The 26,709-nt window shown below is 37.6% G+C and overlaps 2 protein-coding genes across 8 annotated transcripts in view; both read left to right on the top strand.

The window, feature by feature from the left end:
* Positions 1-5,501: 5,501 nt before the first annotated feature.
* On the top strand, positions 5,502-7,129 carry LOC147555647 (oligopeptide transporter 1-like). Its single transcript, XM_086663399.1, has 3 exons — positions 5,502-5,779; positions 5,859-6,044; positions 6,455-7,129. Exons 1-3 carry the CDS (start codon positions 5,588-5,590, stop codon positions 7,076-7,078), a joined length of 1,002 nt encoding a protein of 333 aa, XP_086519525.1. The 5' UTR covers positions 5,502-5,587; the 3' UTR covers positions 7,079-7,129.
* Positions 7,130-8,212: 1,083 nt separating this feature from the next.
* TPC1 (two-pore channel 1) overlaps positions 8,213-26,709 on the top strand; it is a 48,565-nt gene continuing 30,068 nt past the window's right edge. The window contains exon 1 of one of the 7 annotated variants that reach the window (XM_086663310.1): positions 8,213-8,393. The gene's annotated coding sequence lies outside the window, so the exon portion shown is untranslated. Of the gene's footprint in view, positions 8,394-8,479; positions 8,735-26,709 lie in introns of those variants that run through there. The other 6 variants (XM_086663311.1, XM_086663317.1, XM_086663312.1 and 3 more) reach the window with 6 other exon arrangements.

Genomic DNA, 26,709 nt, shown 5'->3' with positions numbered 1-26,709 from the left:
TCTTAGCACTCCATGTGGATTTTTTATTAAACAGTCCGAGATCCATAGACAAGGCAGTCCGAGAGCACTCGAGTTGGGTTGAGTCCGTATTGTCCAAGCCCATCATGGATTAAGCCTAATATGAGTGCCCTCGAACAACCTAGTCCGTGGGGCGATAAAAGTGAAGGCAAATCTATGACAATTTTTCCGAAACCCCTTCGGCTTATAAACTCTCATGTGCGAGAAAGCCTCCTCGGTAACACCTTTAAGGCTGGCTGTCCAATCTTATTGTCATGATCCATGAATGACTGTTGCATGCATCTTAATATAAGTTGGTGGGGAGTTTTAAAGGCGGCCGACAACATTACTGTAAGCGCCCCGTTAATACATTATTTTGTCCATAAATTTGGCCTTGGTAGGGTGCCTGTAGCTGAAATGTGGGGCGTTATTAGAATGGCAACCCTTGGTAATAATGCATTACTACATTATTGTTCTCAGAATTTGAGTTTTCACTATTATAGTGAAGCAAGGGAAAAGTTTCCCATTCACCAAAGTGGTAAGTTGGTAACCCCATAATTGCAATAATAAAAGCCCATGTGGGTTTGTAAGCTTGTAATCTTTTCATCCTCTGGATGATATTAATGAAAGTAGCTTTTCCGTCAAAAAAAAAGAAACCCATGTGGGTTATTTTGCCTAAGAGTGGGGAAGAGAGGATTTCAATTTTCTCCTCAAACTTCCACTATATATACCCGTAGCTATTCCATACATTTGTCCATCCCTTCTCACTCATCTCTCTATTCTAGTTCAATTACACTGTTATTTTCTCTGAATCAATGGCTGCTAGCAAGATGTCGATAATTTTCTTCTTTATTTTCCTTGTTTATTTCCTGATGTTCATTTCGTATGCTATGGCGGCCCGTCGGGTCAATGGCACTGCAGCCAATTGTTGTCCTTCAAAGGACAAATGTTGTGCAGATTTCTTCTAAAGAGAGAGTCTTCAAGTGTTGTTATGTTCCCCAAACACCCACCCTGCTAGTAAGCTCTACTTATGGTCTAGTTAGTAGTGTTTGTTTGTTTTTCTTCTTTTGTTTTTCTGGTTGTTGATGTGTGGAATAATAATGTGAGGGGAAATGTGTTTGTGTTTGTAAGGGTAGGGTGGTTTTATCAGTAAATGTTATGTTTGTGGTTTTCTACTTATGGTCTAGTAGTTTGTTTGGTTGTTGATATGTGGAATAATAATGTGAGGGGAAATGTGTTTGTGTTTGTAAGGGTAGGGTGGTTTTATCAGTAAATGTTATGTTTGTGGTTTTCTACTCTCTTTTTCATTTCACATTACCTCTTGTTGATCATGATGACCTTCAAACATGATGGAATTAAAACCTCCCACTGGGCAAAATTATACTTAATTTTCTTTCATCAAGCCCGCCGTTGGTACTAGCCCACTAGTTCAGGTAGAAGTGGTTTCGGGCTCGTCGAATTTCTTGCCATTCATTTATGAAGGAGGCCGGCACATGATGGAATATGCTGCTCCGTTTTATTTTTGGAGTGGTGGGAACGTGGGGTGGGAGTTATAAAACATAACTCCTCAAGCTCTAAAATCCAACTGACCAAGATAAAATACTTTTTGTTTCCTGACCGTCGGATTAGGTTTGTCAAAATTAGAAGAAAGACCACAAGGTGCCTACAGAAGCTGTCTTTAGAGCCGGCCTCCTCTCTCGAGCTCAATGTTCGGGGGAGAGTTTTATGAATGGAGCCCAAGCCCGCTCGTTATATATAGACGGCCCGAGCGGGCAGTGCCCGCTTTGGGCATTGACGAACTATTCTCTCATTGGACTAGGGCGTAACTCAGGGCCGGTCTTGACATTTTTGTGGCCCGAAGCGAAATTTTTGAATGTGGCCCTTAATTTCACATATGATGTCTTCTAAAATAATTTGTGACAATATATTATGTGTTCTCTGTTTGAAATATTTCAAAATTTTAAAGAAGACCCACTCATTTTATATTCATCTTCATCTTATCTTGTAAAATAATTATTTTTGTTAGAAGCATCCCTTCTTATCTTCTTCTGTATCTTCTTCACTACCATCAACATGATCACCGACCATCACTGATAAATTGAATATAACGTCCCTCTATCTGTTTGTCTCGGTCTCTGATTTTTCTAGCAACTAGATGTGTGTGCAGGGGCGGAACTAGGGGTGGTTGGAGAGGGCAGCGACCCTCTCTAGAATTGGGTTAATAAAGAATTGATGGTAAGGGCACTTGACTCCCACAAATTTTTTACGTATGATCCTATCTATTACACTTCACCTTTGCCCTCTCTAACACTATTTTCTGTCTGCCCCTGTGTGTGTGTGAAGAAGAGAGGGAGGTAGTCGAACACAAAAGTTGAGCAATTAAGAAAGAAAAAACTTGATGAATGTAAGAGTGAGATAATGATGGGCGTTCCAGGTCAGGTTTCGGGCTCTCGGGCCAATTTCCCAGCCTTACCAACACAAGAAGTGGGGTTTGTTTAGCTCATGTAAAAATATCTTGGGTGACAAATCAATTTTTTTCTAGTGGGAAAGAAAAACAAATTCTTTTATCATGTAAATACGAATGTTTGTGTTTGGTTCCACTTTATAGTTTTACTGGAAATTTCAAATTCAAGTGTTTGATAGGTACAAAACATTTCTCATACCCAATGTTGATTCGATTTGACTCGTCATTTCAAAAATAGCGCACACCATTGCGGTTGTCTCATTGAAGACATAAATTTAGAGGCAATAATCATTCGGGTCCGATTCCAAACAAATGAGATATTCAAGTATGTAATTAAGAAGAAAGTTTGGTTAATTTAGGGACCAAACAATAAAACGAAAAAAAAAGTTCGTAGGGGGGTATTTAGACGAAGCGAGAACATTCACATGAACAGAGGAGACACAACATATTCTTTTTGAAAAACAAAAATTATTGGAATGACAAAATTTTCTTTAAAAATCGTTTACTCTTAAAATTTCTTCATCCAAATATCTCATAAAGTTTACTAATTGGAGAGCAAAAACTCGTAACGGAAAATTTTCAAAACGTTTCCTTTTAAGCGTTTTCAGTATATTTTCCCAAGCACACAAATCCTTTCTCAATTAGTCTTTCCTTTTCCATAAAAATTGTAATCTTACAGCTTTTATGGCTTGATACATTCCCTAGTTATGGCATAATTTTGGGACAAACACCATTTTCCAATTAATAATTATATGTATATAGCTTTTAGGATCGTCATAATAATATCGTCTGAAACACGAATCGCAACCAGCTAGATAAGACATCTGGTTAGAGTCTACCTAATTTTTCTTTTTTCCTAACATTTTTCATAGCAAAAGGACCCATTTAACAAATTTTTCATGGAGAAAAAAGAGAAACCAGGTTCATCTCTATCCATCTTGTCTTTGTCTCTCTTTGTCAAACTAACTAACTAGTGGCGCTATATTGCAGATGATGATAATGATCAAGTCAATGACTCTCCAATTGAGCAAGTAAGGATTACAGTTCCAACCACAGATGATCCAACGTTACCCGTCTTAACATTTCGAACATGGATAATAGGCCCATTTCTATGCGTTTTCTTAGCTTTTTTCTCACAATTCTTGCGATTTCGTCAAAACCCTGTCACCATCGACTCCTCATGTTTCACAATCCTCACCCTCGTAGCTGGAAAGCTAATGGCAGCAATTGTTCCTGCAAAAACCATAAGAATACCAATCATAAATTGGACATTTTCGACGAACCCAGGTCCTTTCAATATTAAAGAGCATATTGTGTTGAATATACTTGCTGCTTCAGGTCAGGATAGTCCATTTGCTTTACTCATTATTAACATAACCAAGGCTCTCTACCACAAAAATATCAGTTTTTGGGCGTCGTTTGTGTTAATTCAATCCACCCAGGTTAGCATTTCGAATCGCCTTCTTTACATTAATTTACAAAAGATGATGAACTACAACAATTTACAGTACACTTTTTTCATAAATCTAGATAGAGGTGACACGTCAAAAAAGCATATTTCTTCTATTTATTTTTAACTATACCGTTATGTTCTATATAAAATATTTTATGTAGTTCCTAATTTCGGGTTGTCACCACCCGAGTCTTAGTAGTTGTTGATATTGCTCTGCTTTAGACACGAAGACCAAAGCCCAACCTGTACTTGTTTTTTTCCACCCTAGGGTACCTCGCAAGTCGCAACTAACTAAACTTGAGTTCGCATATGTATCCAAGGCTCTAGGAGCTCTCCTTTGGAACTATTACACTAGTCTTGAAATGTACCTTTCACTTCACTTGCATCTTCGCTCCAAGTAGACACGGGTAAATAGTGGAGCTACTCCTCTTTGAGTTTGGTCTACAATCGCGTGGTTGACAAGATTTTTATATAGATTCACGAGCTCTGGAGGTTCATATGTGTTAGGTTAATCCTAAACCGCATTGGTTGTGGAAGGGGCAGGGGGTGTGTTAATAAGTGTGCGAGAAGCCTTACCTCTTGAGCTAGCTTTTGGGGTGAGAGAGGTCCAAGACCACCCAACAATATGTTCATTTAAACAAGGGCATGAATGTGGTAGATTATGTAGGCAGAATAACTCTGGAATTGTAAAAAGCAATTAAACATCTTACCGTAAAGAATACTTCATCTTCACTATCTATAAATGTCATTAATTGACTCTATTTGCTTACTTATGTTCTTTCATAGATGGTTGGTTATGGATTTGCTGGAATATTTATGAAGTTTCTTGTCAATTCGCCTCATATGTGGTGGCCTTCCTATCTTCCTGTCGTCTCCCTTTACAGGTCTATCCGAGCTCACTCTATAAATAGACATCTATATATATATAATGGACTGACGTTTTCTCAGTGTAGGTTGTTGCACGAAACGGATACTCCAAGGGCGAAAAGACAACTAAAAGGACTACAGTTTTTCATGATAGTGGCAGTCTCAAGCTTCGCCTACCATATCATCCCAAACTATTTCTTTCCATCAATTGCAAATCTTGCATTTGTGTGTTTGATTTGGAAAAATTCTGTTATTGCACAACAAATTGGTTCTGGTCTTCATGGTCTAGGCATTGGTACATTCTCATTGGATTGGAATACCGTAACTGGTTTCTTACCAAATCCGTTAGCTATTCCGATGTTTTCCGTCGTAAATACGATGGTTGGCTTCATTCTATTCGCGTATATAATAGTTCCGATCTCATATTGGGCTAACGTGTACGATTCCAAAAAGTTTCCTTTATTCTCTAGTGATATATTTGATTCCAATGGACAAACTTATAATGTCACCCGAGTTGTTAATGAAGATTTAGTTTTAAACAAAAACGCCTACGAAAACTACTCAGTCATCTATATGGGTATCTACCTTGTTCTATCCTATGGATTTAGTTTTGCATCTGAAACGTCGACTTTCGCTTACTTCATTCTTCACCATGCAAGGTGAATAATGCTTCTTTTCTTACTATTTCCTTTCTATGTAGCAATTCTTCAACTTAGTCTATTACTTTTGTATGTAGAGAGAGTTGGAATGTGTTCAAGCAAGCATGGAAAGGAAAAGATCAATTTAATGATGTTCACAATAGGCTGATGAGGTCCTACAAACCGATTCCACAATGGTGGTTTTACACGATCACCATTGTCATGATATCTCTTGCAATTCTTAATTCGATCTACTTTGGAAAAGATTTTCAGATCCCATACTGGGGTGTTATATTGGGATACTTATTCCCTTTTATTCTAACTCTTCCGACAGGCGTGATTACTGCCACCACAGGCCAAGTAAGAATGTGAACCATTTTATGTGCATTAGTTTACTTATCTCGAAAGCTAATAGTTGGGTACTATTGTTTGAGTGCAGGGAGGTATTGATATTTACGGGCTTTCGGAGTTGATAATGGGTTCACTATATCCAGGCTACCCTCTTGCAAACTTGACTTTCAAAAGTTTTTGTATTTGCACCATGAATACTACCATGACCATCCTTCCCGAACTTAAGATCGGTCATTACATGAAGATCCCTCCGAGGTCATTGTTCATTGCTCAGGTAAACAAACTAACAATGCACAAACAGAATTCTTTTTAATTTGATGGGAGCCGATAAATTCGATATAAGAGCTAGTAATGTCATATAAAATGACATTACGCGGTATACTTCCCAAGTATTTTCGCCCCTTGGTATAACCTATCTAAGTTTTGGGAAACGGCTACTTGTTATAAAAAAATTAGCAACTGTTCGAATAGATCTTTTCATCAACTTATTTGATATTATTGGAGTTTGACATAAGGCTATTCTCTTTAAAAAAACAAGCAACTCATCGACTACTAGAGTCGAAGGCCTGACACTCTCCGTAGTTGACGTTCTAGTACTTCGGTATCATGAGTTTTACAACATAGATAGCTAGCTTTTAATCCTTTATAAACTTATTTAGTTTATTACTGTGCCGGAATCTACAGATTCTTGGCTCATTCTTCTCATATTCGACCAGCCTGGGTACAACATGGTGGTTCTTGAGCAGCGTGGAGAACATTTGTGACCCAAAAAAGCTTCCAGTAGGGAGCCCATGGACATGTCCGACTGAGCATAGGATGTTTAGCCACAGCATGATTTGGGGTGGAGTTGGGCCATCCCATGTTTTTGCACCTCATGGCCAGTACAAGAATTTGTACTGCTTTTTTGTAGTTGGACTGCTTGCTACGGTGCTAGCTTGGTTACTCGGACGTTGGTTTCCTGAGAAGAAGTGGATTAGACTTATTAATGTCCCTCTCATTTTTTCTGCTATAGAAAGCTCGCCTCCGGCTGCTGCTATCCATTTTTGGTCTTGGTTCTCGGTTGCCATTATCTTTAACTTGGTTGTGTATAGGAAACATAAAGATTGGTGGGTCAAGTACAATTACCATTTGTGTAATGGATTATCTATTGGTGCTGCATTTGTAGTTCTTTTAACAACTTTTACACTTAGTATGGAAGGTATATATGGAATGAATTGGTGGGGATTGGACTGGGATGATCATTGTCCTCTTGCTACTTGCCCTACTGCCTCCGGTATTAACGTAGATGGTTGTCCAGTTGTTCACTAGCACTTGTATTGTAAATTAAGGTTGTTTGAGTTTTCAAGTTCGAACTTATGAGAAGACATTTATTTCTTTTTCCGACCCACGTGAATTTGTTCTTTGACAGATAATCGATTGTTTCTTGCACTAATGGCGATTTTACATCATGTATATGTATCTAGTGTAGTGCAGGAGAATATTTGAACTTGATTATAGACTCAATAAATTAATGTTTCAAGAGATAAACAACTTGCCAATCTCTTTAGTTTTCAACTGTTCATATGGACTATGAAAAATTCCATTTGGCCCGAGCTGAATGCTAGAGGAAATGCCTAGCTTTGACGCGTGAAAGGGTGTATGCGTGGGGCGCTTGATGAGTTCGGGAGAATTCTCAATAGATATTAACACTTACACCATTCTCTAAAGAAGAGTATATTTCAGATCGACTCAGTGTAACATTTGAAGTCACGCTTTACATTTCTGATTTTCATCTGATTCTCTTATAAACAGTGGCGTGGCTGAGAAGAACGGGGCCCGGTGCGAAGTTCTATTCGGGACACCTCGATAATATAAGACGAAAATAATTTCTTATATGTATCATAGTTAACAGAAAAAATTAACTTTGGTTACTAAATCCATTTTTGATATATTTTAGATGAATGTGAATGAATATAACAATTGACTATGTTTGATGCTTCAAAGTATTTAGGACAATTTTTAAAAAATATTTAGGACAAAATAACTTGCTAATCAATTATTTTTTTCAAGAGAAAAAACATTAATTTTAATTCTATACAAATTTTCAAGAATCATTTTTGAAAAAAGAGGACGAAAACAATACTTATTAAACTTCCTTTGAATCATTAGCCTAGAAGCATATATTTGTAATTGATATTTAGAAAAGAAAAAAGAAATAAAAGCAGTGAGAACTCTTGACCTCCTGTTTGTAAAACAAATAGGTTACCAAACGAGCTACAACTAAGTATTGATAATGGTTTAGTCCTTCAAATATTTATACCAAGATACGTTATTCGAGGGGTCCCAATTTCTTCAATTTTACTTGTCGTTTGAGGGGGGGCCCGGTGCCGCCGCACCTATGGCACCCCCTCTTCCACGCCCCTACTTATAAATTTCATAATGAAGTCACGTTTTATTATTTTCACCTTCGAGATATGTTTGGATCTTTAGGGAGAGAAAAAGAGGAAGAGAGAGAGAGGACAGGCGACAGGGTGACAAAAAATGGTAGTGGTGGTAGCCTATGGTCGCTATGGTGGTTAAAATTTGTGATGGTACCCGTGTCTCTGGTGGTGATGGGAAGTTGTGGTGGTGGATACAAAGTGATGTGAAAGTGAAAATGAAAATTTGGGACTAAACAAAAAACCATCTTAGACGCCCCAAAAACTGCCGCGAGAAAATTACTTGTTGATTTTTTAATCAGACGTACCCAAATGAACTAATTTTCACCGGAAAAACATTTTCTAGGACTTGGTAAATGAAGGATTTCAGTTTTACCGATGTAGAATCACTGCTTCATCTCAAACATTCCGAGTCAACAATGTTGGAATCGCGTCTCTTACCGCCAGATCGGAAAAACCATTCGTCCGATCTTTTCGGAGGTCCTACTGGGTAGTTAAGCATTCAAGCTCCAGTAATCCTCTCTCTCTCTAACTCATCCACTCAAAAGTCATTCCCTTCGCCAAAGTTCCCCTTTTGCAGTCGAGTTATGGACATTATTATAATCATGGAGATGCTTATTAGCTAAAGTTGGTTGATATGTTTACTTCCTTTCTTCCAAGTTAAAAAGCCACTTATAAGCATGATTTAGCTCTATTGAACATTCTAATATCGTGCACACTACAATAACACTCTAATGTCGTCCACACTACATAACACTCTTAAGCATGAAATATGTTTGATTAAACATAATATTATCTATTCATTGACCAAAATTTTGCTTGAGGGAGACATTTGCTCTCTACATGAGAAACATTTTCACAATTGACATTTTCTTGAATCATATAACAAAACCACTTATAACCCTCAGTCCATCTTCAACAATGAGATTTAACATCACATGTGAAAAATTCCATCATCAGTATCTTTCTAGTAAGCCACATTTTAAGATTTCTTACTATCACAACATTGTGGGTGTCATTATCTCGTTTAAAACTTCTTCTTGTTTCAAAAATGGCACTAAATCTAAAATATCTTTTAACTCAACCTTTGTCCCCGAATATAATTTCATGAGATCCTCTGAAATTAATGATATTTTTTTTTCGTGAAGGAATTAAACATTGAAGATAACCGTTGAATTCACAAAATTAAATTAAGAATATCAAAATCAGATAACAACTTAACAACTTTGATGAGAAGAAATTAATATAATGGAGATATAAAAAGAATAACATTTAACAAAATAACTTAAAGTACCTAAACAATTCGATTGTTCCTGTGTAGACATCCGAATTTAAAGAGAATGACATTGTGTAACCTATGAAAGACCATTTGATGCAGGCGCATCCGGGCCGGGCCCGCGAACCCGCACGTCCATGGCCTAGTCGGCCATGCCAGTAGTTTAGAAAGAGTCCTAATTTAGTAAAGATTCATAATGAATCCAGATTTAGGAAATTACCTTATGTTAGTATTTCTATTATTTAGGAAGTTTCTATGTTTGAGTATCTTTAATATTTAGGAATCCTAGTTTGAGTCTATCTAGGAAAGTCTAATATCCTATAAAAGGAGGTCCAGTCTGTTTTTTATATACACATTGAAGAGAAAAACCCCTTGAAGTTTAATAAAGTTTAGTTTATTTACAGTTATTTTATTGTTCTTCTTTCTCTTTGTACTGAAGAAAGCTCCTTTCGATCTCTTCGATACGAGGAAGAAGATGAACAATATGAAGTCATATGTCCGAAGAGTCTACATCTTGGGCAACTGTAACGAACTCATTCCTGAACCTATAGGGTTTGTGAAGGGTGTTGTTCATTCAGATGATCTCCCACTCAACATCTCGAGGGAAATACTTCAGCAGAACAAGATTCTCAACGTAATTAGGAAGAGTCTTGTCAAGATTTGTAATGTATTAACTCGGTAATATCATAAGTTGACTTATTATGATAGAATTTTCTTCCATAAACTTCATGAAGATGAACGTGGGAAGGAAGATTTTGAGTGTCATATCAACACTATACGTTTCAACTTAATTGAAGTTGGTTACGTTTACACATTGGCTCTTGATGACGAGTTTTTTTCAGATGGCGAGATGGATGTTCTTCATTCACTGAAGTTAATTTTGCGAGAATCATTGTCATATGAGATTGAGTACGAGGTTGGCGATTTCTTCATCGAATCACTAGATGACGGTAGATGCAGAAATTTGTTGGATTTTTATTCACTACTATTGATTTTACGAGAGTCTTCACATCATAGGTTTCGGATTCTAGTCGGTGATTTGGTCCATTTTTGTCTTCTTCGAATTTTCGGCAACTTTCGTGAAAAATGGGAATTAAGGATCGGTATGGCGAAATTCATCGTATGCGGTTGCATCAAATTGTTTTCTTCATCGAATAGGTTCGGGACGAACCTTCTGGAGAAAGGGGAGCTGATGCAGGCGCATCCGGGCCGGGCCCGCGAACCCGCACGTCCATGGCCTAGTCGGCCATGCCAGTAGTTTAGAAAGAGTCCTAGTTTAGTAAAGATTCATAATGAATCCAGGTTTAGGAAATTACCTTATGTTAGTATTTCTATTATTTAGGAAGTTTCTATGTTTGAGTATCTTTAATATTTAGGAATCCTAGTTTGAGTCTATCTAGGAAAGTCTAATATCTTATAAAAGGAGGTCCAGTCTGTTTTTATATACACATTGAAGAGAAAAACCCCTTGAAGTTTAATAAAGTTTTGTTTATTTACAGTTATTTTATTGTTCTTCGTTCTAGTTTATTATTCCTTTTATTTCCGCTGCATCTACATCACCATTGAAAGGATACAGAAAAATACCATTTCATTAAATCTTCTTATTGTGAGATTTCAGAAAATTTTACACTGGGTGAGGAAGATGAACATGAAAGGCATAAGAATTAAACATCAGAATAAAAAATCTGTAAATCTTTGGTAGTATCGAAATATTCACCCTTTCAGTATTATAAGAAAAAAATCAAATCTATAGGTTTATTTACGTTTGGTTTCATGCAACAAAATAAAGATGTCATGCAAAAATGATTTTTTAATGAATCCCAGAAAATGATTTATGCAGAATTGTTTGATACATTTCAAAATTTATATTTTTTTTGGAATTTTAGCCTATTTTATATTAATAGTGGACTTATTGTGAAATTAGGGTCAATATGTTAGATTTTCCACCGATACTTCCCAATCAGTAAGCATGCTTTTGATTGATCTCTTATCCATTTTAAAAACTATCAGACACCACTCAAGCACTCTGTGTTGTTCCTAGTAAGATGCTAAGATGACATTATATTGGTAGCACCCGCGGAAGAATCAGAAGTTGATATGGAAGTGGTAGAACGAGCTAGAAACCAGAATACGATTAGCTCGAATAGAGATCAGTGAGAACATATCAAGAAAACGTTTTTATGGTTTGATACATTTGCTAAATAATGGCATGATTTTCAGGTCTCACGTCATCTTCCAATTAATAATCATCTATATATAGCTTTTACACTCTTCTAACATCATCAGAAACACGAATCACAAGCCAGATAAGGCATATGGTCAGAGTTTACTTACCTTTTCTTGTTTCCTAGCATTTATCATAGCAAATAAATGGGGTAACTTTGATTAGCCTTCTACATGCTTATAATCATAGAGTCATATATGGATTTGTTGGGTTTTCCTTCTAGTGGGGAAACCTAGTTGGGTTTGGATTAGAAAACCAACCCCGGCCCCGAATCGAGTTTCTTTGGGTCGGTTACTTATATATGACGGTGGAATTAGAATTAAGGGGGAGTCTATAAATACTACCTTAACCTAATTTAGATGTGTGTGAGGAGCACCAAAGGGAGCAACGCAATTAGAAACGCACAAGAGAAGAAGGGAGAGAAGGAGGTTGCCGAGAAGAGCAGGGCTGATCTGTTTCAGCGTGCGCAGTCTTCGTTGTTCGAAAAATCCGACGGTGAGTTCTTCTCCGATTAAACTGAAATTTTTCAGAGGTGTTCTTAACCTGTTCATCTAGTATTTGTACGGAGGGACCGTTGATTCGTCGCCGTAATCCTAGTGAATTTAGGGTCGTTTTAGACTGAATATTTCTGGGCTGTTTTGTTCTTGCTTGTGAGGTTTTCTTCGCGTTTCTTCATGTTTGAGATTGATTCTTTTGGGAAGGGTCTGAGTCTCGGGTGGACGTAGTCTGTAACTACTTTGCTTATTATAGTTGATTTGGTTGGACTACGAGTCCCGTGGTTTATACTTCTCAAGTTGAGGAGGTTTTCCACGTTAAAAATCGTTGTCTTATTTACTTTCAGTTCTTTGTTTATTGCTCCCACTTATTCTTCTGTATTATCCTCGTAACTAACACAAAGGGAAAAACTCTTGTTTCCGCTGCACCTAAGTGCCCGTTTTTCCCCAACAGGATTGATAGAAGAAGATCATAAGTTTTTTGCTAGTATGAGTAAAGATTATAGTATAGTTTAACATCTTTAGCATTACGGGTTCATGGTCGATTTCCTGAGACAAGCGGGCTATCTCCGAGAGCCTACAAATTTATCAGGAACATGCCGATGAAGGCTAATTAATATAGTTGTTTGGGGAGCTTTACTTGAACAAATGAAGTTAAGAGTATATATTCGAGACATTAAATTTGTATTACTCCTCATTGAAGAAGATAGGAGAGAAAAAGTTTTATATAAACACACGAAGAAGTTGCCAACTGTGTTTGGATTAGTGAAAACACCTCCAATATCAACAATTACAATCGTGAAGAATCTTGATGTTTGCGAGGATTGCATTCGACATTGAAATTGATTTCAAGGGTTGACAGGGCCGGTCCTGAGAATTTGGTGGCTCGAAGCTAATAGAACTCAAGATACCCTAATGTGTTAGGGTATTGCTATATTTATAGAGAGGATGAGAGACAATACAATTACAAGAGTAACCTTGACAAAAAGGAAATATACGAATATATACATTACTACTAATACCCCCCCTCAAGCCGAATGCCCAGGAACTAATGAGAGCTTGAACTTGAGTTCTTCAAAGCGTGATGTAGATAGCCCTTTTGTGAACACATCTGCAATCTGAGAATCACCTGGTACGAAATGAACTTTAAGGGTACCAGACTTGACTTGTTCGCGAACAAAATGAAAGTCAATAGCCACGTGTTTGGTTCTTATATGCAAAATTGGATTGACCGTCAGATATGTTGTGCTTAGATTGTCACAGTGAATGATAGGGGGAGTGTCTTGATCAAGGCCCAATTCCTTAAGAAGATTTCGTAACCAAAGTACCTCTGTGGAAGCTAAGGCCACCGCCCGATATTTTGCTTCTGTGGATGATCGGGCCACAGTGGGCTGAGTTTTGGAGGCCCACGCAATTAAATTTGGTCCAAGAAAGACACAATACCCAGAGGTCGATCGGCGATCATCAGGTGACCCACCCAGTCAGCATCCAAATACCCAATCAGAGGTAGTGATATGGCACGACGAAAAATTAAACCATGAGTGAGAGTTCCTTTAAGGTATCGGAGGATGCGTTTGGCAGCCATTTAGTGAACAGAGCAAGGTTTCGCCATAAACTTAGACACTTGATTGACGGAATAGGCAATGTCCGGTCGAGTAAGGGTCAGGTACTGTAGAGCCCCCACTAGACTACGAAAGAGTTGAGGATCACGTAATGGAGTCCCCTCTAGTTTGGACAATTTAGAACCAGTGAGAACAGGGGTCGAAACTGGTTTAGAATTCAATAAACCAAAACGATCTAACAATTCCATTGAGTATTTTGTTTGAGTGAGAATCATAGAATCAGAAGTTCTATTGGCTTCCATGCCTAAGAAGTAACACAAAGGACCAAGATCTGACATGTCAATTTGAGTTTTCAACCAAGTGATGAAACTATGAAGTAAAGAAGAAGAAGAAGTGACAATAATGTCATCTACGTAAAGTAATAAGATAATAATGTCTTTAGAAGAGTGAAAATGAAACATGGAGGGGTCGGAGATAGATTGACTGAACCCATATTGTAGTAAACTAGTACTGAACCGAGAATGCCAAGCTCGAGGGGTCTGTTTAAGGCCATAAATGGCCTTGTTCAACTTGCAGACATGATGAGGAAGAGAGGGATTTTCAAAACCCTTGGGTTGACTCATATATACGAGTTCGGCCAAATCACCATTTAAAAACGCATTTTTAACATCTAATTGTTGAATTTGCCAATTACCTGAAATTGCAATGGAAAGAACTGATCTAATAGTGGCAGGACGAACTACAGGACTGTAGGTTTCATCGTAATCAACCCCATGTTCTTGATTGTAACCCCTAGCTACTAATCTAGCCTTGTAACATTGAATTGATCTATCCGCCTTTTGTTTAACTTTGTAAATCCACTTGCAGCCAACCACATTACAGTTCGATGGAGGTGGAACCAAGGTCCATGTATTGTTTTTCAACAGAGCTTGCATTTCCTCAGACATAGCTTGCTTCCAATGGTCAATTTTCGAAGCCTGTAGATAGGTGGATGGTTCATCAAGGTTAGGTGTATAAGTAGAAGAAGAAGAAATAGATACAGGTGTAGTAAGTAGAACCCTTGGTTTCCTTGTGCCATCACGAGCGCGAGTAATCATGGGATGTGTGGAAGATGAGGAAGGTGGAAGTGTGAGAGGAACATCAGACGAGATGGAATGATCATTTGGGTTTGGTGAAGAAGAAGGAATCGAGGGATTTGAATCAGGTTTCGAAATTGGGATATTGAGATGGGGAATGGGAGAAGAGGGACCAGGTAAATTAGCAGTTGGGTTCGAAATAGGAAAATTAGGGTTAGGAGAAGAAGAAGAGGAGTTTTGTGCCATCTGGAGGTCAGTGGGAGACATGTGGTCAGAAGGAGTGGGAGACATGTGGTCAGATGCTGTGGTGTTGGTGGAGGAAAAAGGACGAGTGGAAACAGAATTAGGTGGCAGAGTAGTGGGAGCAGTAAACTGAGAAGGTCGTTGTGGTCGGGGACCACGCTGGACCAAAACAAAAGGACCAGCTGGCAAGTCAGGAAAGGGAGGCGAAGGACCACTCGGGTGAGGAGCAGATGGACGGATAGGATTAAAAGGTGTAGGTCGAATAGGATCAACGGTCCAATTTAAAGAGACGTTGGAGTTTGAAGGAGGGATCTGTTTATCTTTCTTCGAAGCTTGGCTGAAAGGGAACAGAGCTTCGTCAAAAAGAACATGGCGAGAGATGTAAACACGAGAAGAAGATTCATCCAGACATTTATATCCTTTGTAATTAGGGTTGTAACCCATAAAAATACAAGGTTTGGATTTAAGATCAAGTTTGGAGGAAGGATAAAGAGATAGCAAGGGGTAACATCTACATCCGAAAATACGAAGATCATTGTAGTTTGGTTTGATGTGAAGAAGTTTTTCAAAGGGAGAAACACCATTAGTGGTAGAACTAGGAAGACGATTGATTGTATAGATTGCGGTTTAAAAAGCATCTGGCCAAAAAGAGTTAGGAACAGAAGCTTGATGAAGCAGAGTAATGGCTGTTTCAACTAGATGACGAATTTTGCGCTCAGCTACCCCATTATGTTGTGGGGTATGTGGACATGAGCGTCGATGATGAATGCCATTGGCAATAAGAAAATTGTTAAACTCAGTATTAACATATTCCCCCCCACCATCAGATTGAAAGGTTTTGATTGAAGTACCAAATTGATTTTCAGCAAAGAGTTTAAAGTTTTTAAAATGTGTGAGTACTTCAGATTTGTTCTTTAGAAAATATAACCAAGTGAATCGTGTAAAGTCATCAATAAGTAGAAGGACATAACGATGGCCAGAAGAAGAAGTAATGGGAGAAGGACCCCAGAGATCCGAGTGAATCAACTCATTAGGGCTAGTAGAAGAATGAATAACAGATGTAAATGGAAGACGATGATGTTTGCCCATGATGCAACTATTACATTTAAATTATTTCATTACAGAATTCTTTAAAGATAAACCATTGCTCTGAACAACTAAATTGAAAATGTTCAAGTGGGGGTGAGCTAATCGGCGGTGCCAAACTTCAGATGTAGCTGAGGGAGAAGAAGCCAGAGGAGAAGCAAAGAGAGAGATGGGAGCTTTAACTGAGTTGGCTTTGTTGGGTGAGAGTTGAAAGAGACCATTGTTAATTGTTCCTATTAGGAGTTTCCTCCTTGTTGGGATGTCCTGAACATAAAAGCCAGATCGATGAAACACAACAAGGCAGTTAAAATCACGAAGGAGTTGAGAAACTGAGATGAGGTTTTTCTTGAAGGAAGGACTAACAGGACATTATTGAGAGAAAAATTAGATGAAGGAAGAAGTATATTAGAAATACCTGATACTGGAGCAACACTACCAGTACCCACCATTACATGAGCAGGATGATTGATCTCAGAACGAGAAGATGTGAATGCAACATCAGATGAGATATGCTTTAAGGCTCCTGAATCAATATACCAGTTTGGGTCAGAAGCAACAGAGTCTAAACCCATGGCAGAGAAGGATTGAGCTACTTCATTGAAATGAGGAAGGTTGTAGCACTGACGAGCTGAATGACCCATTTTTCCACAATATTGACATATTAATGGTGAAGAAGGAGGAGGACCAAGAACAGAAGAATGATTTCGTTGATAACCACCTCTGTTAGAGTGGTATCCTCTAGAAGAACCTCTGTAACCTCCTCGAGAGGAACGACCCCTGTTACCTCGATGAGGAGTGAAAGAATCGGGTCTAGGAAATGAGGGAGACTGAGAAAGAAGGGTTGCTGGTTGAATGTTTTGAGAGCTAAGGAGTTCTTTTCGAAACTCATGAGTGAGTAATAATGAGTGTAGCTCAAATGAAGAAGGTGGGGTGAGACGAGTGGTAATGGAGGTGACGAAACCTTCATATTCAGGACCAAGACCAGACAAAATGATTAACACCAGTTCAGAATCAACAACTGGGTGTCCAACTGTTGCAAGAGAATCAGAAATGGATTTTAGACGAAGAAGATAATCATTAACAGATAAGGAACCTTTCTTAGTTGTCTGAAGTTGTAGCTTCAGATTCATGAGTCGAGTAGAGTTAATGGAGGAGAAATTGCTAGCAAGAGAATCCCAGACAGCCTTAGAAGAGGTAAGGCCAAGAACTTGACTTAGAACAGGTTCTGTGAGAGTTGCATTTATCCAAGATAAGAGCATTTGGTCAATGCGATACAAGTAAAGATAGTCAGGATTTGTGAGTGAAACAGAGGAGGATTCAGAGGAAGAAGATGGTAGAAATTCTGGTGGAGCAGGGAAGGAGCCATCAACAAATTTGAATAGGTCTTGAGAATGGAGAATAGGAAGTAGCTGACTCTTCCATAAGAGGTAGTTGGAGTTATCAAGTCTAATGGAGACAAGGTGAGCAATATTAGAGAGATTAGGAAAAGAAGAGACAAATTGAATGAAGGAGGTGTAAGATCAGAAGGAGCAGTGACTGTAGAATCAGCCATTGAAGAAATGAAGGCAAAGGTGAAGGCACTGAAACCCAAGGAAAAAAATGAATTAAAGAGATGCTCTTGATACCATAATAGAGATAGAACTCAAGATACCCTAATGTGTTAGGGTATTGCTATATTTATAGAGAGGATGAGAGACAATACAATTACAAGAGTAACCTTGACAAAGGAAATATACAAATATATACATTACTGCTAATAGAAGCGAGTCATGAAAATGTGGCCCGGTATATTTAACTGAAATTAAAAAATAATATTGGATAAGTCGATTAAGCTTGGTTTAGTTTTGTTCGGTTAAGTTGGTCGGTTTAACTTAGTTTTGTTACTAAATATGACGTTTAGCATTTTCTTAAATGTACTTTTATATTAAAAAAATCAACCAAGAAATAACATGATTTTGTAATGTGTAATGAACTCAGTTGACTCTTTTTTTCTTTTTTGCAATGTCAGCTGACATCTTTTGAAATTTTAAATAATTAAGTGTCTAAAAATTCTATAAAGTAGTAAAAGAAATGTTATTGTGTACCAACGAATAACATAAGATAAAATTAAACGACGACACGTAAATGCTTGCAAATTTTTATCTAAAATTAGTTTTTGATGAATGTTATACTTTTGGATCATGCATCTTATCTACAAATTGATCTAATGACTAAATTTTTTATTAGTTTAAAAAATAATTAAATACCCCATAGAAATGTTGTTATAACTAACCTAACATATGAAGACTATGAATACTATGCTACATATTCAAGATGCAAAAGTTGTAGTTTAATGATTTCATTCCCTCATTTACCAGATACGATGTTAGATACCACTAAATTCGATAAAATTTGTGATTTGTTTATGAGATTAGTTGTAGCATGTTTGGTTAAAAATGAGAATTAGTATTCTAGTCTTGCAAACTTGGTAGGAAAAAATCTATAATTAGAATACATTTTTAATTGTTCTCCAATTATATATACATAGTAGCAAAAAGAAGATTCGTACCTGGACCTCAGCCTCCTGATCTTAAAGGTGGGGTCCAACCAACGAGCTACATTAGATATTTTGCTTAACATTATCACTACTATAATTAAATTAGTTCGCCCAGACGGCAAACAAGAAGCATTACCTTATGAAATGTGACCTCTTTGGCCCGAGGCCGGGAAAGAGGCTTTGTCTGCTTTGACTTCAGGATCGGCCCTAGGGGTTGATGACAGATAGGGACATATTCCATTTTCCCCTTGTTCATGTAAAGACTTTTGAAAGAAATATATCATCGAACTGATAATTTTCAGAGAAACTAAGGATATAGTTGTTTTCTTAATGTTCAAATCTTGTGGAAATAGGTTTTAGGGATTATTTAAAAGTTCAATTAGTATGTCCTATTCAGCATTTTATGGGTATAGGCATTCAAGTAGAAGGAAATGGTGGAGTTTGGGCCATTAACTAGGGAATTTTAAGTACCCCAATTCACTTGGGCATCCTTAGAATTCTCAATGAAAGTGTTTTCCTACACTTGTTGTTACATAAATTGGGTGTACTAGTCCCTAATTCACTTGGGGAAGTTACTCCTTAGAAGAGTTGAAACCTAGTGGATGAATGATACATTCAAACATTGAAATTTTGATATGTTTTTTGAAAAGATAAACATCTCATTCCATACTAATATGTAGTTAATGAAGTCATACCCTTTAAAGTATTCTGACTTTACAAAAAAAAAAAAAAAAAATGCAGGGTACATGAGAGAAGCAACAATTTCGGCTCATGCTTATCAATAATAATTATTAGGGAAATTTGGCCACAACTCTCTAAAAAATTTGAGTTTTGGTTAAAACGAAGAGTTAATTCCTATATGGCCCCCTACTTTGTGACCAGCTTCCTTTATGGCCTCATTTTTTCGTAAATTCAAATATGGCCCCTATTTTTATGTAAATGGCGTAAATACCCTTCCTAATTTCTAAATAAAATATTAAAAACATATTTATTTCCACCTCACCTCTCTCTCGCTCTCCACCTCATCTCTCTCTCTCCACCTCATCTCTCTCTCTCCACCTCATCTCTCTCTCTCTCTCTCTCTCTCTCTCTCCACCTCACCTCTCTCTCCACCTCACCCCTCTCTCCACTTCACCCCTCTCTCCACCTAACCTCCCTCTCTCTCTCTCCACCTCACTTTGTCTTCGCCGATTAAGTTCGCCGGCCGGAAAATTTTCCGGCCGGCGACCTTAAAAAATAAAAATAAAACTCTCTTCTCTCTGTCATCTCCGGCAATGTCGCCGGCCGGAAAATTTTTCGGCCGGTGACCTTAAAAAAAAAACTCTCATCTCTCTCTCTCTCAAAAGATTCCGGCGAAGGGGTTACCCTTCGCCGAAATCTGTTGAACCAGACCTTTAGGTCTGTTCTGAGCAGACCTTCAGATCTGAAGGTCTGCTGGAACAGACCTTCGAAGGGTATGCTCCAACAGACCCTTGAAGGTCTGTTCCGAGCAGACCTTCAAAGGGTCTGCTCGAACAGACCCTTGAAGGTCTGCTCGGAACAGACCTTCGAAGGTCTGGTTCAACAGATTCCGGCGAAGGGTAATCCCTTCGCTGGAATCTTTTGAGAGTGAGAGAGATGAGAGTTTTTTTTTTTTTTAGAGGTCGCCGGTCGGCGACCTTGTCGGGGAAGACAAAGAGGGAGAGGTTGAAACTTGAAAGAGAGAGACAGAGAAAGAAAGGTGGAGAGAGAGAAAGAAAAGTGGAGAGGGAGAGAAAGAAAAGTGGAGAGAGAGAGAAAGAAAGGTGGAGAGAGAGAAGTGAGGTGGAGAGACATGTAAGGTGGAGATAGAGGTGAGGTGGAAATGAGGTGGAATGTATTTAATTTTATTTTGAAAAATTATAAATAGGAAGGACAATTAGGACATTTACTTGAAAATAGGGGGTCATATTTGAATTTACGAAAAAAAAAGGGGGCCATAAAAGAAGCTGGTCATAAAGTAGGGGGTCATATAGGAATTAACTCTAAAAAAAATTGCAAATCAGTTTGCAAAGCTAAGATTCAAAGTAAATTATACATTATTTATTTTGGATTTCAAATTCAGATTAAAGAGAAATAAATATGACTTACTATTTAATAGGGGCAAAGATCATTTGAGTATAATGATAGAGTGTTGGTGGTACATCGATACAATATCACTACCCAAATCTTTTGTGACGAATACCAAAAACACACCCTTTCACTCCTATACCTATATACGTAAATATCTTTTTGAATTCTCCCTTCATACGAGTAGAAGGGCCCTATAGGGCGGCGAAGACAAGAAAATATTGGAGTTTCAATGCGACAAAACTTTGGCGGAAAAGTCGAAATCATTGAATATATACTTCGTCCATTTGAGCTAGAAAGTCACAAAAAGTTTCCTGCGAGTGAAACTCGCGTATAGATGTTTTAATTAAGATCTATACCTTATTCCCGCGGGGTTAAATTGTTTGGAACTTCATATCATATAGATTTAATAAGATACAAGGGAAGGCCCATATATAGTAGACTCTGAGTTGAACTCTACACTTGAGTTGGATTTGAATTCCTATGAGTAACATTTTTTTCTTACAAAGACGTGTGGTCCATTGGCTTAGTCGCGTCGTGCTATAGCAGAAGTTTGAGTACGAGAATCTTTAGAATAAATTTTGACATAAATACGGGGAGGTTCAAAATCGATTTACATCTATACAAAAAATCGATTTACCGTTTTTGAGATGTAACCCCGAAGATCAGTGGAGAGATTTGAGGGCACAACCTCCCCTTATTAGTCCACCACCCTTTAGTGTAACAGTTGGACCCTCCTCTTAAGCCCATGAGATCGTGGGATCGAGTCTCGGGTGGAAGCAGTTGCCATCAAGATTTATCCTATGTAATTTAGGCTATAAATAATGTAATAATTTGTCAGACTTTAAGCTTCTTTAATTGTTGTCGAATTTTAGTCCTCTTTGTTGTCGGTTTAAATTAGACGGTTATCCTGCTTATTACATCTCAATGATGCATTAATGCTTCGTAACGGCTAACGTAGATCGTAGTCGAATTCTCAAAAAAAAACTCCCCTTGTTTCTCTCCATTCTATAAGCGAGGTACATTTACTTAATTACCCCAAAAGATATTTATCTAAAAGTGTTTAAACGATTTTTACTCATCAATTATCGTTCGTCGATTCCAACCGAATCTCTAAAATAAATGACTAGTAGGTAAAAATTATGAAGGCCTATTGAACTAGGAAAAGTATAAGTTTTCTCCTGCTAGTAAAATTTCTATTTTTGGTGGTGAGTGAATGTGTGAAACATGACTAGTAGAGAGTAGGTAAAAAAAATTGAAACCTAGTGGATGAACAAATATTGACATCTCGTATAAACATTAACAAATTTGATAATTATTTTTTGAGAAGAGAAAATTCATGTCCAATTGTTCAAAAGTACAAGGGATAGAAGGAAAGCAAAACAAACATCATTGCAAAATCACAATTAAATCCAAGCAAAAATAGGGGTTCTCGTGAATGACTGTTGGATACTTGCACTGCTTGATGATGAAATTATTGGGGAGTTATAAAGGGGACCCACAATATTGATGTAAGCGCCCCATTAATACATGAGTCCATCCATACAAGAAATTGGTTTTGTAGGGTGCCTGTAAGAGAAATATAGGGGCGTTAATAGAGTTTTACTGAGATTTTTATTTAGCTTTCACCATTATAGGGCTGCGAGAGAAAAGTTGCCTATTTACCAAAATGGAGAATCTGACGAACAAAGTCAGTGACCTAATAATGAAAGCTTCTTTCACATGAGTGGTTGGTGGTGGTTGGTTGCTCTTGCTCTTCATTTTGTTTGAAATCTATTATTAGTAGTTCAAACTCAAATTTCTTCTTGTTTCAACTCATACTTCATGTTATGAACTTGTAAATTAGCAGTACATGAAAATCTTATGAACTCTATGAGAGAAATGAATACATTTCATTTCATTTGAGTTTAATTTCTTCTACCTTTGTAACAATTTATTACTATAAATGTAACAATTTATTACTCATCAATAAATGTAAGTCACCCGCTTGATTAATTAGGAGAGAAAAACCTCCTAGGATTCCAATATCTCGTGGTATATTACTACTACTATAAAAAGCTCTGAGACCCTTCAACTCTTGATTAATTATAAAAGCACAAGAAATCTGAAAATACCTTTTGTTTCCTGACCGTCAGATTAGGTTTATCAAAATTTGAAGAAAGACCACAAGGTGCCTAAAGAAGCCGTCTTTAGAGCCACCCTCCTCTCTCGGGCCCAATGTTCGGGTAAGAGTTTTATGAATGGAGTCCAAGTCCGCCCATTATCTAGAGGCGGGTCGAGAGGGCACAACTCACTTTGGGCATTAGGTGGACTTTTTTCTCACCGAACTAGGGTGTTTCGGTTTAGGTTTAAGGCTTTCGGACCAATTTCCAGGCCTTACGAACACCACATCCATCGACCCAATTGTTAAGTCTATACACGAATAGGAACAACTTGGGTCTGATTAGTTTGTGTGAAAATATCTTGTGTGAAAAATAAAAATAAAAAAATTCTCATTAAAAAAGAAAAACAATTTTCTTATCTGTTAAATGCAAATTTTTGTGTTTGATCTGACTTGATTAATTAGGAGAGAAAAAACTCCTTGGATCCCATTATCTCTTGAAGAGAGAGTAATAATTTATTACTATAAAAAGCTCTGAGACCTCCAACTCTTTCTTTCTCTCTGTGGGGTGATTTTTGCTTCTTTGTCCTTACATCTTATAATAGAAATTCAGATAGCAGGATGCTATTAAAGCTACATGTTAGGGCCTGCTATCTAGCACTAGCATGTGGAAAGAGATAAAGAGAGAGTAGTGAAACCCACTTTAGCTGGGTGGTAATGAATAGAGCATTGGTGACCCATTGAAAAAAGAACTAAACACCCTTGTGAAGTCTTAAAGACAATTGTTCTGAACAGTCCAACTAAAAACCATACAAGTACCCCTCGGTAATTCTCTTGGTGTCCCTAAAGTGAGGGGTATCTTATCTCACACCTATTATTAGGTGTGTAATGACAAAAATGCCTCTTGTCTTATCTGCCCCGTAACTGACTACGGAGGGAGTCATCAGGATTTGATTTTATTATGTTTGAAGCTTTTTAGTATTTGGAATCGGCTTGCCCACAAAAGCGTCGAACACTTCATCTTTAAAGTGATTGTTTTTTACATATTTTTTGATCCACAGTATTCAGATAAATCAATTTATTGCAAACAAATTTATCCCTTGTATGACTCTTTCTTGGAGGAAACAAAATACAATAAACAATTCCAAGACAATATATTCTCGACCTTGGCCTCTGAGGGATCTCATTGTCTGGAGAAGGTCCCCGAAATTTCATAAATGCCAGTGCAAAATCACAATTTAATAAGAGTGAAAGTAAGATTGATTCCATGCTAATATGTGGTTGAGGAGATATCATTATGTAATTCTAAGAGGAAGTGGATCATTATGTAAGAGAAAAGTAGGTTTTTATGCGCTCCGTAAAATTGCATAGGCGTGCTTCTTTCTTAGCACTCCCACTGGGACTCTGATTGAACAGTCTGAGATCCATAGACAAGGCAGTCCGAGAACAATCGAATTGGGTTGAGTCTGTATTGTCCAAACCCATCATAGATTAAGCCTAATCTGAATGTCCTCGAACAACCAAATCCATGGGGCGATAACAGTGAAGGCAAATCTATGACAATTTTTTCAAAACCCCTCCCGCCTATAAACTCTCATGTATGAGAATGCCTCCTCGGTAACACCTTTAAAGATGCCTGTCAAATCTTGTTGTCATGATCCATGAATGAGTGTGTCCATGCTCCTAGATACAAGTTGTTGAGGAGTTTTAAAGAGATCCCACAATATTGTTATAAGCGGCCCATTAATACGTGATTCCGTCCAACAAAATTGGCTTTGATAGGGTGCCTATACCCGAAATGTGAGGCGCTAATAGAGTTGTTCTCAGACTTGGAGTTTTCACAATTTTAGGGACGCAATGGAAAAGGTCTATATTCACCAGAATGACAACCCCATAATTGCAACGTGACAAATAAAACAACCTAACCAAATGGCACATGTGCCATTCATTTTGCCAATTCTCTCCTCAAACCTCCACTATATATACCACTACCTATTTCATACATCTCTTCATCCCTTCTCACTAAACTCTCTATATTCAAGTTTAATCACACTGTTGTTTTCTCCTTCATCATGGCTGCTGCTACGAACAAGTCATGGACCATTTTCTTGATTATTTGTGTCGTTTATCTTCTCATGTTTGTTTCATATGCTATGGCGGCTGGCCGCTACAATACCACGGGTTACATTAAATGTTGCCCCGGTAAGAAAGAATGCTGCAAGGATTTGGTGTGAAGGTCCTCAAGTGTTGTTTCACATGCACCCTCTGCTCACAGTTTAGTAGTTTGTTTGTGTTGTTTGTTTTTTTTTGTTTTTGTGTAGAATAATGTGAGGGGGGAATGCATGGTGTTTGGAGGGTTTGTGTTTCTAGTAAATGAAGTTGTTTGTGTTTTCCTACCCTCTGTTTCTTTTCGTTCTAAATTGGCATTTGTGGTTCGTTCAGTTTGATTAAGTATCCATGACCTTCAAACATGATGAGATAGTTTTTCGTTCTGAAAACGTTATCATCATGAAAAGAATAATTTCCATATAGATAGAAGGAAGAAGATGGACGGTGGGAGAAGAAGATGGAGTGGTGGGGCGGGAGTTGTAAAACATAACTCCTCAAGCCCTAACATCCAGCCGACCAAGATAAAGTACTCCACTTTTTTTTGTTTCCTGACCGTCGGATTAGGTTTGTCAAAATTTGAAGAAAGACCACAAGGTGCCTACAGAAGCTGTCTTTAGAGCCTAGCACCTCTCTCGGGCCCAATGTTGGGGTGGGAGTTCTATGAACGGAGTCCAAGTCCCCCCATTATCTTAAGGTGGGTGGAGCGAGCACAACCCGCTTCGGGCATCGGGTGAACTTTTTTCTCACCGGACTAGTATGTTCTGGTTTAGGTTTACGGCTTTCGGGCCAATTTCCCGGCCTTACCAACACAACATCCACCGACCCAATTGTTAAGTCCATACGCGAAAAACATCTTGTGTGAAAAAAAAATTCTCATTAAAAAGAAAAACAATTTTCTTATCCGGTAAATGCAAATTTTGTGTTTGATCCGACTTTGTAGTTTCACTAGAAATTTCGATATCAAGTGTTTGGGATGATTAAGAAATTTGAAACAGTTAAACTACTTGTTCATACCCAATTGTGTTACCTGTTAGAGAATTAGAGCCAGTTAGAGCCAATGTTGGTTCGATTTTGACTCATCGAAATAAAAAGTAGCACATACCATTATGGTTGTCTCATTGAGCACATAAATTTAAAGCCAAGAAATAAGAATCATTCGAATCCGATTCCAAATGAATGAGATATTCAAGTATGAAATTAATACGAAAGTTTGGTTAATTTAGAGTATTTAGGCGAAGCAAGCACGTTCAGATCTGGACGCAACACTGATACTTATTTGAAAAAAAAACAATTTTTCAAATAACAAAACCTTTCTTTGAAAATTGTTTTATAAGAAAAAAAAAGTACTGTATTAATTGGATAGCAGAAACTTTAGATGAAACATTTTCAAAAGGATTCCTTTTAAGCCTTTTCAGTATATTTTCCAAATCACACAAATCCTTTCTCAATTTTAGTCTATTTATCTTTTCTTTTCCCATAAAATTGTAATCTCACAAGAAAACGCTTTTATGGCTAGATACATTCCCTAATTATGGCATGATTTTAGGGACGAACATCATTTTCCAATTAATAATTATTTGTATATACTTTTACCATAGTCATAATAATATTATCGGAAACACGAACCACAACAAGTCACATAAGACTCTGATTGCAGTCTACCTAGTTTTTCCTGTTTCATAGCAAAAGGACCCATTTAACAACTTTTTCATGGAGAAAAAAGAAAA

This window comes from Eschscholzia californica, unplaced genomic scaffold (assembly GCF_041429995.1).
Source record: "Eschscholzia californica isolate CP2 unplaced genomic scaffold, dmEscCali1.0.p SCAF_2, whole genome shotgun sequence".
Lineage (NCBI taxonomy): Eukaryota > Viridiplantae > Streptophyta > Magnoliopsida > Ranunculales > Papaveraceae > Eschscholzia > Eschscholzia californica.
This window is presented reverse-complemented; position numbering and strand designations above follow the sequence as displayed.